Here is a 14,752-nt window from a genome sequence, read left to right as displayed (position 1 = left end):
GTTTTATGGCTTAGAGCAAAAGATAAACCCACCCCAAACAAGAAGATGTTTTTACCAAGCAGAAAGAGAGCACAGGCAAACAAGTCAGCAAATGTTGCAAGCAGAAAAAAGGTCTCAGAATTTTCCACTGCAAGAAAACTGAAAACAACTTCTAGCTTAAACTGTAATGCACTGACTGTTAGTGATTGGAGAACAGTGACATGAATATGGTAATTACAGTAGTTATGATAGAGATAAAAGTTAAGGCATAGATTGGTTCTACTGTATGAAGATGCTCAGCAAAGAAAAGTATAGAATGCATTGTAACAAAAAAAAGTCTATAATGCATTGTAACCTAAACTCAGGCTGTCCAGGCCTGCCTGCAGCTGGAGCTGACAGCTGTGGGCACAGCTCTATCACCCATGATCTGGATACAATAAACTGCATTTTGGAGAGCCCCTGGAGTCCCACATCCCTCATTCTGGCCCTTACAGGGATGGTGAGATGTCCCCAGCTTTGTGGTCGCCCCTCCAAGCTCTGGGGATGCTCCGGGGGATGCTCGGCTGCCGTTGCCATGGAAACGTGTGCAGGAGGGGGATGCGAGAGCTGCTGCTGCCACCTCCTGGAGCAGCCGGGATGGCGAGGGGGGCAGGAGGAGCAGGGGTGAGTCCCGGAGATGTCCCGGAGATGTCCCGGGCAGAGCTCAGCGCGAACCCGGGCAGGGACATTGGGACGCAGCGGGGCCACGGGAGGCTGGCAGAATGTCACCCTGAATGTGCGGGGTCCCCCCAAAACAACATTAACAATTCCAGTTAACGGCCATGATCCCAAATCATAAAGTCATTAAAGTTGGAAAAGCCCTCTGAGATCATCCAGTGTAATCATGAACCCAGCACTGCGAAGGTCACCAATGACTGTGTCCCCAAGTGCCACATCCACACAATTTAAAAATCCTTCACGGGATGGGGACTCCACTATTGCCCTGGGTGGAGTCCCTTCAACCCTTTCCATGAAGAATTTTTCTGAAATATCCAGTCTAACTCTCCCCTGGCCCAGCCTGAGGCCGTTCCCTCTCCTCCTGTCCCTGTTCCCCCGGCTGTCCCCTCCTGGCAGGAGCTGTGCAGAGCCACAAGGTCCCCCCGAGCCTCCTTTGCTCCAGGCTGAGCCCCTTCCCAGCTCCCTCAGCTCCCCCTGGAGTTCCAGACCCTTCCCCAGCCCCCAAAACCACCCCAGCACTGGAGGTGCCCCAGCAGTGCCAGCACAGTGCCCTGGTCCTGCTGCCACCCCAATGCTGGGACACACCAGGATCATGCTCATGTTGTATTTTGGGAACTTTGGACACATCCTGTGCTGGACCGGCCTCCCTGGGAGGACCCTGAAGATCTGCTGAGCTCAGCCCCAGGATGGAGAGTGGCTCAGAGGTGGCTGTTCCAGCAAGAGCCCTTCTGTCAGAACCCAAGACATTGCTCTGGCTGGCCTGGAGGACTGCAGACCCTGGCAGGGGCTCAGAGACCTTGGCATGGAGACAAAACCACCTGTGCCTTTGATTTTAGCCCATGGAAACAATTATCAACCTTATATGAGTATTCAAAAGCCACAAATAAGTAGAATAATAGTTTATCACAGGGTGAAATGTAGAATTTTGGAGGTTTTAGAATGGGGGTTCAGGAAGCAAGATGGAGGAATCTGGGTGTGTCCTGTCTTTCTTCTTCTTCTTCTTCTTGGCCTCCATCTTCTGCTGTGATGGTGGCACTTTTAGATTGGTTTAGAGTAGAGACAAACTGTCTAACATAGGTGATAGGTATTGGGAAATTATTGTAAATGAAGTACATGTAGTTTTTAGTATAAAAGATAACATGGCCCAGAGGGTGTCAGTGTGCCAAACCCAACCTGCTGGACAGATCTCAGCAGGTCAGAAAAATAATGTTACAGATAACAGCAAATAAACAACTTGAAAACCAGAACAGAAGAATCCTGACTCCTTCTTTGGCTGCCAGGCTGGGAAAAAGGACTCTCTAACACATCGTGGGGTCATCATGACCACAGAGACCCCTGAGACACTCTCAAGGAGTTAATGCCACCCTTAGTGTCTTGATGGAAGCAGCAGCAGAGACAAAACGTGGCAGCACAGGGTGCAGATGGCAGAGGGTGGCTGGGAGCCTCCTCTGCCTGTGTGGAGGCACCACAGGGAGCGTGGGACGAGCTGGAGCTGCAGCTCAGCCTCGTTTCTCAGGGTTACAAACAGGAGCTGCAGCTTTGCATCCATCCCATCCCATCCCATCCCATCCCATCCCATCCCATCCCATCCCATGCCATGCCATGCCATGCCATGCCATGCCATCCCATCCCATCCCATCCCATCCCATCCCATCCCATCCCATCCCATCCCATCCCACCCCATGGATCCCATCCCATGGATCCCATCCCATGGATCCCATCCCATGGATCCCATCCCATCCCATCCCATGGATCCCATCCCATCCCATCCCATCCCATGGATCCCATCCCATCCCATCCCACCCCATGGATCCCATCCCATCCCATGGATCCCATCCCATCCCATCCCATGGATCCCATCCCATCCCATCCCATGGATCCCATCCCATCCCATGGATCCCATCCCATGGATCCCATCCCATCCCATCCCACCCCATGGATCCCATCCCATCCCATCCCATCCCACCCCATGGATCCCATCCCATCCCATCCCATCCCATGGATCCCATCCCACCCCATGGATCCCATCCCATCCCATCCCATCCCATGGATCCCATCCCATCCCATGGATCCCATCCCATCCCATCCCACCCCATGGATCCCATCCCATCCCATCCCATCCCATGGATCCCATCCATCCCATCCCATGGATCCCATCCCATCCCATCCCATCCCATCCCATCCCATCCCATCCCATCCCATCCCATCCCATCCCATCCCATCCCATCCCATGGATCCCATCCCATCCCACCCCATCCCATGGATCCCATCCCATCCCATCCCATCCCATGGATCCCAGGTGTGGGCTTTCATCCCAGTTGCCCCAAAACCAGGCCCAGGCAGCAGCTGATGCCACTCTTTGTTCCACCTTGTCCCCAGGGATAGAAAATGTCATGTCTGATGGATGCAGAGAGACCATAAATGTTATTCATAAAATGTTCTTCTGTCTCCAGGGCAGGAAGGAGACATTTCCCCCCTCCTTTGTTTTACTTTTTCTTTTGTATCAAAGAAGATGAAAAGAATTAAAGCACCATCCCTGCAGTGCTGCAGGCACAAGACTTCCCTGGGTATCAGGTTTTTTATTTTTCAGGGATCCCTGCAGCCACAGATTGGTATTAATGATCTGGATTTGCTTTTGGGGTTAAAAAGAAAGAAATCTGTGAATGCAGAATGTGGCTGTTCCTGTGCAGAGGGGAATATTGCAGCTTTGTAATTCACTGCCATCTTGTGATATTTAACATTTTCCTCAAATGATGAACATGAATTAGAACAGAACCCCAAACAAGGAAAAAAACCCCCAAATCTGTTCCTAGTATCCATAGTTACAGAGGAAACTCAGACCCTGAGGGTGATGAGTAGTTCTTTTCTATCACAAAGAAATAAAATGAAAAGTTGTGACATTTTGTTGCTTTTATTTTTTAACCTGTAAACTCTTTGCATAAACTCCAATCTTCCATCAGACAAGAAGCTGGAGTTTTCCTTGATGAGGTCTCACCTTGTGTGCTCTGTAGACAAACGTTTTCAATCTCTTTTTAATTTTTTTTCCCTTTGCCTTTGGGTGGAATGGCAAAATTAGGTCAAGTTTGCTCCAATGAGCTCATTGTAATATTAATATCAATATTAATATTAATAATAATAGCAATGATAGAATAATTTTTATTACTATATTTATTAGCCTATATAAAATTATTATATAAATATAATACAATAACAATTTTATAATTTCATTAATTAGTATATATAGAATTATTACTGTTATTATTATTATTACTACTACTAGGAGCTCATTGGAGCAAACTTGTCCTAATTTTGCCATTCCACTAAAAAGCAAAGGGCAGGGAAAAAAAACCCTGGAAATTATTATTATTATTATTATTATTATTATTATTATTATTATTATTATTATTATTATTATTATTATTATTATTTATTCCTCCTTCCATGTACAGCCAGAGTACCTGGGAGTCCTGTGCTACTTCCAAGGGAAAACATGCTGCATAAAGCATGGCAAAGTTTAACAGAAAATGGGGAGTTTTTTGAAAATCAGATAATAGGGGGAAGTTCAGTCTTTTTAAAATTGATGAAATTAGATTGGAGAAAGCAGCAAAAAGCAAAATATCACCCCCATCCTGTCTCTTGCAGGGAGGGGCAATGGGAGGAGCTGCCCTTGCCCATGGCTGATTTTGATGAGTGATTTCCATATGGATCATCTCAAAGTGGGGAGCCTAAAATCTAGTGCCCAGAATTTTGCTGTATTTACCATTTTCCCAGTGTTTTGCTGCTCTGTATTTGGTGCTGACTGTGCCAGGCTGGCAGGGCTTGGCCCCAGCTGAGTCCCACAGAAGCACAGGCTCATCCCAGGGAAAGGGATAAGGAGGGAATTGGGGTAAAAGTGAGAAAATTCATGGCTTGAGACCACAGAATGGTTTGGGAAGAGACCTTAAATCCCATCCAGTGCCACCCCAACCATGGGCAGGGACACCTCCCACTGTCCCAGGTTGCTCCAAGCCACATCCAACCTGGCCTTGGGCACTTCCAGGGATCCAGGGGCAGCCACAGCTGCTCTGGGCACCCTGTGCCAGGGCCTGCCCACCCTCTCAGGGAAGGATTTCTCCCCAATATCCCAAACTCTGGCAGTTTAGGTCCATTCCCTGTGTCCTGTCCCTCCATCCCTTGTCCCCAGTCCCTCTCCAGCTCTCCTGGAGCCTCAGGCCCTGGAAGGCTGGAGGGAGATGAAGTTTAGCACCCAGTCCTGGGGTTTATTAGGAGAGAAGAGCATCCCAGTACCCCCAGATTGTTCCACCTCTCCCCCAGCACCCTCAGCCACCAATCCTCACCAGGGACACTGGGGACAACTCCCAAGTGAGCCAGGACACCCAGGGGTGTCCCTGTTCCCGAGCCAGCAGGGAGGGAACAACTCTTTTCCCATCTGGTGTCCGTCGTGGGTTGACAGCCTTTATCCCAATATCGTGTGTTGTGTCTGGCAGCTGTGCCTTTTCTCTCTTCCCCCCACCCCGGCCGTCTTGCTGCGGCGGGGCGGGGAAGAGAGGGGGGGAGTGTTTGACCAGGCCTTTTTGCTTTTGGCTGCTTGGCTTGGCTAGCCGCTTTGCTTGCTTGCTTTCTGCGCTGTTTTTTTTCCTTTTCTTTTGTTCCCTCTTTCTTACCCTCCCCTGAAGATACTGGACCGGCTCCGGACCTGAGACGTCCAGGACACCTGGAGCTTGCAAGAGAAGCCTGGCGCCCTCACAACACAGTCTGGTTTCTTTTCTTTTCTTGTGTTGGGGAGTGTTCTTTTGTTACTTGTAAATAAATAGGTTTTGTTTTCCACTTTGCTCCTCCGAGAAATTCCTTCCCGAACCCGGTGTTGGGGGAGGGGTGGTTGGAGGTTTGTTTTGTTTGGGGGGCTCCCTTTTGGAGATTTCCCCTAATTTGTCCTAAACCAGGACATGTCTCTTGGGGATATATTGAACTTGTGTTTTGAGTTCAGCCAGTGAAGTCATTTTGGGGGCACAGCTCTGAATTTCTTCCCCCTCGACTTCCACAGACACACTGAAAGAGCAGTTTAGATTTGAACTGCCTCATTTATAACCCATCCAAACAAATGGCCTGAAGCAATTGTGGTCCAGACTTTCAGCTGGGACTGCTGGGACTTTGGATATGAATTCCTAGAAAACACCAAAACATTCCTTTAACAGAAAGCAGAGCTGCAGTTTTTAGTGGTGGCTGTTCCCCAGGGACAGAGCACCAACACCCAGCTGTCCTCACCTCCTGCAGCCACTGAGGAATCTCACAGAGGTGCAACAATTCCTTCAAGGCACACCAGAGCTTGTTCCACAGGAGTTTTCAGCAGAGATAGAAGCCCCACTCGTGTTTTTTGTTACCTACATTATTTTCTCCTGGCTCATGTAAATCCTCACCATTCACATGCAGAGCACCCACAAAATGAGAGAAAATTGAGTTTTCCTGAGTGCTGGGTGAAAAGAACAGGAATGGAAATGGAGGAAGAGGATAAGGAGGGCAGAGCAGCTGCTGGCAGAGCTCACAGTCGTGTCCTGCCCATTTCTAACAAACCTTTCAAACCTCTGCAATTCTTTCAATATTGTCAATTTTATTACAAGAATAGTTTAAGACAGAACAAAAAATAATGGCAAACCCAAATATTTTTTAAAAATTTAATACGCAATCCTTAAGAAAGAGACTTTACAAACCTCAAATGCTAAATAACCTCTTTTCTGGCTGTGGTTGCAGAGCACTCAGGATGTGCTGATCTTTCACACCAACACGTGGTGCTGGTGGAACTCCACTCTCCTGCACTCTGACACCCAGCAGCAGTGCAGAAATGAAAAGGGAATGTTTCCTTCCATTGTTTTACTGCTGTCTCATCCCACTGATAAGGTGGCTTTTAGTCTGCTCAAGTTACCTCTAAATTTGGCAGGGACAAAACCTCTTGTCCTCCCCAGTTACTGTTCATCCACATAAATTCTGTTGATTTTAGACAGGAGAATAAATGAATGATTGAAAAAATAAATATTCTTATGCAGGAAATACACTGACCCATACAATTAATGCACTAATAATCATTAACTTGGAACATTAATCGCATGACTCAGAGTGTCTGAAGTTTTTATTGAAAAACCCCCAGACCTGCAGCACACAGAGGCCAAGGGGTGGGGGTGTCTGAGGCCTTCTGAGCTGGCTCTGACTTCAAAGGATGAATCACCAAGATCTGGTTGGTATCAGCAGCACTGGCCTGCACAATAAATAAATAAATGAGGCCACTCAGCCCTTCCCTGGAGGGGTTTCTGTCTCTTGGCCACAGGGAAATGATGCAGCTTGTCTGCAAGCAAACTTCTCATGTTACATAAACCAAGGAAAACATATTTATATAGCAAAGGGTTCCTGAAATAGCCCCTGGAATTTTGAACAGAGCAACCATTCTCTCCAGGGTTTCAGGATATATTTCAGCAAGAACAAAGACACACTTTTAGTTTTTTTTTTTTTTACTCTTTCCTTCCAATCTGGGTACAGCAGCCCATGCTGTGTCCATCACAAAGTTAAACAGCTCCATAGCGCAGAGCAAGCCTGGAGAATCCTGAATGCAAACAAACCTGTGTCCATCACAAAGTTAAACAGCTCCACAGTGCAGAGCAAGCCTGGAGAATCCTAAATGCAAACAATCCCAAATAATTTGATACAGACATCAGAATCTGCAAACAACAATAAATTTGTTTATAGCAACATGAGACTGGCTGCCAGGGGATAAATTACTGATCTTTTTGGCTACAGGTGCACCAGTGTTTGACCTCCTGGCCAGCCTCTTGTACAATCATTTTTTACTATTTAACAGCCGTTCTAACAGAAGGAAAAGCAAAACCTTAGAGTTTGCAGCTGGTGCTTCAGAAGAACATCATCCTACCTTCAGGCACCCCCAACGGCCCTGGGAGCTTCTCATTTGCCTTTAATTATGTGCTTTACTCGTTAAGAGCTTCAACTCCTGCAGTGTGTGTGTCTCAGGCCAGGGTGGGAGCCACAGCTCTGCTGTCAGGCTGGAGGTTGATGAGGGAGTTGCTGGCCTGGGCCAGCTCTGCAATGGACACTCGGCCTCGCTGCTTGATGTACTGCGCCACGGCTGCCATCTCCTCTGCTGTGATGTAGATGAACTTTCCCCTGTCATCAATCACACCTGCAGGGCAAACACAGCACTGAGAGGCTCCCCTCACCTCCCCAGGCATCACTCACTGCTTTGGGAAGGGATGTTCCAGCTGCTGAGGCAGCAGGAACATCCCATCCAGCCGCCTAGGCCAGGCAGGATTTTATTTTCTGGCCACTGCTGGGAGCTGGAGCAGCAGCCCAGAGCCCTGGGAATGCTCCTTTTGCTCAAAGGAAAAGTTCTGGCACTGAGAACAGCTGGCTGGGAGCTCCACAGCAGCTGCTGCAGGGATCCCAGAGTGTCCTGAGCTGGATGGGACCCACCAGGATCACTGATCCAGCTCCTGGTCCTGCACAGACACCCAACAATCCCACCCTGGGCATCCCTGGGAGTGGTGTCCAAACTCTCCTGGAGCTTTGGCCGATTTGAGGTAGTGCCCAGCACCCTCTAGGGGGAAGAACCTTTCCTGATCTCCATGAATCTCCCTGACCCAGCTCCAGCCATTCCCTGGCTCCTGTCCCTGTCACACAGAGCAGAGATCAGAGCTGCCCCTGGGTTGGAAGCTGCAGAATTTGATGAATCTCCCCTCAAGCCAAGTGCCCTGAGCCGCTCCTCACATGGATTCCTCTCCAGACCCTTCCCCATCCTAACCCTGTTTTTCTGGTGCTCATGTTCCCAGCTGAGGCAGCTGGTGGAGAAAAGCAGAGCAGGAAGGTCCTTGTGGGGCCCAGCTCAGCCTTTCCAGCTTCCCCTCTGAAGGGAATGCAGCTCAGCTCCCACACTCCTGTGGCTCAGCCAGACTGAGAACGGAACTCTGGCTTTTTGTATTCCACTGAGGAAGAGCCTCCCCGCCTTTGGACAGCACACATCCTCCTCCTCCCTGCATTCCAAGCATCTTTAGGGCATTTGAAAGGGTCTCCACAGCTTGGAAACCACCCCAAATCATCCCAGTTTGAGATCCTCTCAAATTCAGATTTCAGAAGGCCCCATGTGCAGCTGGCTGCTCAGCAAGCCCGAAAGGCCTTCAGTAGATGGGTAAATAAATAAAATAGAAAATATAAATCTAGCTAGCTGGTCCTACTAGATCCTTAGAACTAGATCCTTATAAATAGATTAAACTAGATAGATTAAAATTATTAAATTTAAATTATTAGAATTAAAAATATATAGATTAAAATTATAAATAGATTAAACTAGATAGATTAAAACAGATTAAATTTATAAAACTAGATCCTACTAGATCCTTATAAATAAAATATAAAATATAAAAACCCATTTGCAGCTGGCTGCTCAGCAAAGACCTTCAGCAGATGGGTAAATAACTAAAATATAAAATATAAATCTAGCTATCAAGTCCTACTAGACCCTTAGAACTAGATCTTTATACATAGATTATACTAGATAGATTAAAATAGATTAAACCTACAAAACTAGATCCTATCAGATCCTTATAAATAAAATATAAAATATAAAAACCCATCAGCAGCTGGCTGCTCAGCAAGCCCAAAAGGCCTTCAGCAGATGGGTAAAAAAAAAAAAAAAAAAATCAAGCTAGCAGATCCTACTAGATCCTTAGAACTAGATTCTTATAAATAGATTAAATTAGATAGATTAAACTTACAGATTAAAATATAAATAGATGAAATATATGTTAAAATGATTAAATTTAAATAATTAAAATTTAAAATATATAAAGTTATAAATAGATTAAACAAGATAGATTAAAATAGATTAAATTTATAAAGGCAGATTCTACTAGATCCTTATAAATAAAATGTAAAATATAGAAACCCATTTGCATGCAGCTGGCTGCTCAGTAACACCAAAAGACCTTCAGCAGATGGGTAAATAAATAAAATATAAAATAAAAATCTACCTAGCAGGTCCTACTAGATCCTGAGAACTAGATCTTTATAAATGGATTAAACTAGATAGATTAAAATTATTAAATTTAAATTATTAAAATTAAAAAAAAATATATATATTTAAATTATAAATAGATTAAAATAGATTAAACTAACAAAGCTAGATCCTACTAGATCCTTATAAATAAAATACAAGATATAAAAACCCATCTGCAGCTGGCTGCTCAGCAAGCCCAAAAGGCCTTCAGCAGATGGGTAAATAAATAAAATATAAAAATCTAGCTATCAGGTCCTACTAGATCCTTAGAACTAGACTCTTATATATAGATTAAATTTATAGATTATATTTATAGATCAAATTGTAAATAGATTAAATATACAGATTATTCATTTTAATTATTATAATTAAAATATGTAGATTAAAATTATAAATAGATTAAACTAGATTAAACTTACAAAACTAGATCCTACTAGATCCTTATAAATAAAATATAAAATATAAAAACCCATCTGCAGCTGGCTGCTCAGCAAGCCCAAAAGGCCTTCAGCAGATGGGTAAATAAATAAAATATAAAAATCTAGCTATCAAGTCCTACTAGATCCTCAGAGCAGGAATGGCACTGGAATTCTGTCTCTGCCACAGGGAAGCATTTTCTGCACCAGCAGCTACAGGAAGATCCCCTTTGTGCTTTGGCTGTCACCTGTCAGGGTGCCATCTGCCATCAGCTCCTGGATTCTGTTGATTGCATCCTGTGCAGAAGGGAAAAAGGAGTAACAGACTGATCAAAAGGGAAGCAAAAACCATTTCACACTCAGATCAACTCCAGAGGTTTACCTTGGAACCCCTCAGGGTTAAGGAATTCAGAACTCCCACAAAGAGAGATGGAATCAGCCCTTTGGTCTTAAAGGGGTAATTTTTTTTTTTTTTTTTTTTTTTTTTTTTTTTTTTTTTTGTATTTTGGGATGTCCAAATTAAATTCCCTACCCCTTAAAAGAGACTTTTATTGCCATTACTTGGCTGTTTCAAGGAGCAGGGGTTACAGGAATCTTCCCTGGAAAGGCTGTGCAGAGCCATGTAGTTCCATGAAGCACTGAGGTCCTTTCTCCAAGGTCCTTGCTCAAAAATTCCACATTTTTTGTATCTTTTCCTGCTCCTTTTAGGAGCAAACCTCTCCTAGCAACCCAAAGCAACAACTTGTTGAATTTATGGCTGGGTTTACTCTACAGTTACTCCAAGCATGCAGTTCCACTGCACCTTAAGTGTTGGTTTCTACATGTCTACCTCTCTTTCTTGTTGTTGTATGACTGCAGAAGGCAATTGTAATTTAGATTTTAAGTAGATAAATTCCTGTAAGTAACCCACTGCACACTCAAATGGAGTTTTGTTTTAAGAGGGAAGCAGGGGCCCAGCATAAATTAGCACTTCCACCCCGAAAGTAATTTTTTTATCTTTTTTTTACCTGTGTCCTTAAACCCAGATGTGAAGCCATGTCCTCCAGCTGGATAACTTTTGTTTTCTGTGGAGACAAACAAGAGTTAAGCTGATGAATGAGCAAGCTGGGATTATTTATTTTTTTCCATTCCAATAAAAAAATGCATTAATCAGACGAAGCAGAACCTGTTCCTTTTAGTAACTTTTCCTAGTAAGCACTTTCCTGTGATGAAAAACTCTGAGGTTACCTAAAGCAGGGAGCTCTGGAAAAACTGAGTGCTCTGACCCACTTAGGGCAAGGCTAAACCCATCTGCCAGCCTTGATTGATCCTGGACTTTTCCTCACACTGGGATGAGCACAAGGACTCTGCTCCTCCACCTCCTGAGTTTCTCAGCTGCTGCCTTTAATTTCCAGAGTGTTTTATCAACATCCCTTTCTTCTTTCAGGGATGTTTCAAAGCAGCTTTTAAAACCATCACTGGTGTGTATCAGCACTTACATAAAACCCAGGCAAGACTGGCAGCATTAAGTGCTTTAGTTCTGTTTTACTGATGCCATGTGTATTAATGCCATAATAATCTTCCTAAGCAAGCCAACACCTTATTAAAATTGTCAGTGCTGGAACTGCACATTGTCATTTTGCTTTCTGACAGATTCTTCCTGCAGCTTTTCTCAGTCAAGGCACAGCCACCACTGCTCCCATCTGGTTTTGTGCTTCTCTGTAGCTCCAGAGAAAACACCTGCAGGGCTTGTCTGGAGCTACCTGGTTCCTGTTTTCTTCTCTGCCAAAGTTTTAGGAACTCATCTGTTTAGCTGCAAAAGGATGCAGTGTTTGTAAGGAGCTTGGGAAAGACAAAAGTGTTGGAAAGCTCAGTTAATATTCAGGTTTACATTCCTAAAATCCATTTATGTACAGCCACAGGAGCTGCATCTCCAGTAACAAATTAAAATGCTTCAAACAATAAAATCCTTTGTTTCTGGTCTTGAGAGCATACTGGGAGGCCACTGAAGAAATCAAGAGAGGCTGAAATAGATGAATATTTTTCATTAATGAAACCAGACCCAAAAGGAAGGCACACACAGATTTAGCAGCTGTGAAGTCTGATGCAGCCAAGCTAGAGAACTGAATACCATGGACTGAACACATGGAACTGGAACCAGTCCATGGAATTCAGTTCTCAGAGCTGGGAACTGCCAACATTCGTCACATCTTCTTTTAAAGGGACTGGGGGGGTTGGTGCAAAGCCACATCAACAGGAGAAACAGGACTTAAACCTTCCCTTAAAGATATTTCCCTTCAATGACCAAGTTTATGGAAGCTTTCCAAGACAGATCCTGCTGGGAATGAGAGCCCAAGGGGGTGGGATGAGGGTGCACCCCCACACTCTGGAATACGACAACATGAGGTCCCAAGGGAATAAAACACTTCTCCACATGCATCATGTTCTAGAGACAGGCTTAGCTTCCCTTCAGCAACAAAAAAAAAATCCGTATTTTCCTGAATTAATTTCATTTTAGGGGTGATGCTGCTGCTGTACTCAGCAAGAGGCTGCATTTTGCTCCCAACACCCTTAAGAATGAAGCACAGGGTAAGCTATCTCCAGTCAATGATACCAGCATAAGAAATATAAGAAATTATTCAGCAGAAGAGCTAAATTCAATTTTACTTAAAAAAAAAAAGCCAATTCCTCTTAATTTATACATTTTTTTTCCTGACAGCTACGAGCAGCTCAGCACTGTTTCCTGTCAATGGTTTCTGTGAACAGAACAGAAGATGAGGGCAATACATAATCTATACACTAAGCACAATCTCAAGATTAAAGAAAAATACTTAAAACTTGAGAAAGAAAGCAATGCCCCATTTCTGCAGCTCAGCTCTGCAGAGGAAATCAGGTGTCAAATATTCAGACTTGGGTTTCCAGCCCAAGTTTAATTTCTCTGACGTCAAGATGAAGTGACTGATAGAGAATTTTGTGCTGAAACACTCAGCTGGGAGTTTGTGACTGATCTGGTCCATCCACCACAACCCCAGGGGCAATGGGCAGAGTCTGTGTCATGCCATGGAAAGCTCCCAGTACTTGTGGAAGATCCCAAGGGACGCTGGAATTTCCTTTTTTTACCTACAGAAGTGAAGGAGAAGCAGAGAGCAGCCTAGCAGAGTTTTGCAGGGCTCTGCTCTGAGCTCCTGTCCAGAACTTCCAAAGGACTCCCCAAGGAGAATTATCCATGAGGCAAATCTCTAACTCCAGGAGATAAATCTGCTGTAAATTCATGGTTTTGCTGGGATAATGGACGTGCAAAATGTGAGATTTTGGAACAGAAAATGATTAGCAGCTCAAGTGATACTAGCAGCAAGTGATTTGTTTGCTGGAGAAGCCTTTCACACAGGTCACACATCCTGATAGTTCAGATTCCAGTAAAAGAAGAAAGGGATTCATTAGGAAAAAAGATTTGCATGCCAGTGTTGGAGTGAGAGGAGAAAAATGCATCTGACCTTTGATACAGCAATTTGCCCTCACAGATCAAAAGCACAAATGAGCACAGCCCAGGTTTTAAACACCCAGCCACACAATGGAAGGGAAGGGAGACTGACACACCCTGGTTAAAACAAGGCAGCTGCTTCTTAAAGTGCTCTCCTGAACATAAAAAACCCTGGAAGCTGCATGGATAGAAAAAAAAGTGAAGGAATCACAAGAAAAGTTGGGTTGAGCTTTCCAGTTCCAGTGTTGGAGGCTCCAAACCACCCTCCAGGTACAGCAGCTCTCCTTCCTCTTTTTAATCTGTTTTTAAATCAGTGGCTGATGCTCACAAACAAAAAAGCCTGAATGCCCCAAAAAATCCCAATCTACAGCAAATATTGCTTCTATAAACTCTGAGGGAGATCCACCAGGCCACATCCTGCCCCAAAAGCCAGGACCCAGCTGGAATTAAATTATTTTAGATAATTGTGTTTGTGCTGGTTCAGTAAATAACACCGAAGGGATCGCTTTTGTTACTTGTTGAATATTTAAATAAATGAAAGAGGAAGTAAAGATTGTGACAGAAGGTATTTCACACCATCTAAGGAGAAAAACCAAAGGCACCTTACCTTAACATATTCCAGGAATTCCATGAGAAAGCTGCGAGACTGGAGACAGCGAGGAAAACAATTTTAATTTTGGATTTATAAGCATTAAATGCATCAAAAACTTGCTAAGTATAAATACTATAAAAGTTTTTAAATTGCATAATTCTTTAGTTTTAACTATACACACTGAGATATTGAACTGGGAAGTAAAATAATCTAGATTGAATCTTCACAAAGGATTTCTGACAGGTATTTTTTGAGAAAGAATGTGGCTCAGGTACAATTTAAGTACTTCATGAGCATTAAATGCATCAAAAACTTGCTGAGGATAAATACTATAAAAGTGTTCAGATTGCATAATTCCTAAATTTTAACTACATACACTGATATATTGAACTGAGAAGAAAAATAATCTAGATTTAATCTTTACAAGGGGCTCAGGTACAATTTAAGTATTTCATGAGCATTAAACGCACCAAAAACTTGCTGAGGAAAAATACTATAGAAGTCTTTAGATTGCATAATTCTTTAGTTTTAACTAC

At 44.0% G+C, this 14,752-nt stretch overlaps 1 protein-coding gene across 1 annotated transcript in view; it reads right to left on the bottom strand.

Annotated features, from left to right (window-relative positions):
• Positions 1 to 6,303: 6,303 nt before the first annotated feature.
• Positions 6,304 to 14,752, bottom strand: part of DDRGK1 (DDRGK domain containing 1) — a 46,866-nt gene continuing 38,417 nt past the window's right edge. Inside the window, exons 6-9 of the mRNA XM_058803406.1 lie at positions 14,232 to 14,270; positions 11,172 to 11,228; positions 10,413 to 10,461; positions 6,304 to 7,879 (exon numbers count right to left, since the gene is read on the bottom strand). Coding sequence (XP_058659389.1) covers positions 7,707 to 7,879; positions 10,413 to 10,461; positions 11,172 to 11,228; positions 14,232 to 14,270 — 318 coding nt within the window. The 3' untranslated portion in view covers positions 6,304 to 7,706. The remainder of the gene's footprint in view (positions 7,880 to 10,412; positions 10,462 to 11,171; positions 11,229 to 14,231; positions 14,271 to 14,752) is intronic.

This window comes from Ammospiza caudacuta, chromosome 4 (genome assembly GCF_027887145.1).
Source record: "Ammospiza caudacuta isolate bAmmCau1 chromosome 4, bAmmCau1.pri, whole genome shotgun sequence".
Lineage (NCBI taxonomy): Eukaryota > Metazoa > Chordata > Aves > Passeriformes > Passerellidae > Ammospiza > Ammospiza caudacuta.
The sequence above is the reverse complement of the archived record's forward strand: the minus strand, read 5'-3'. Positions and strand labels throughout refer to the sequence as shown.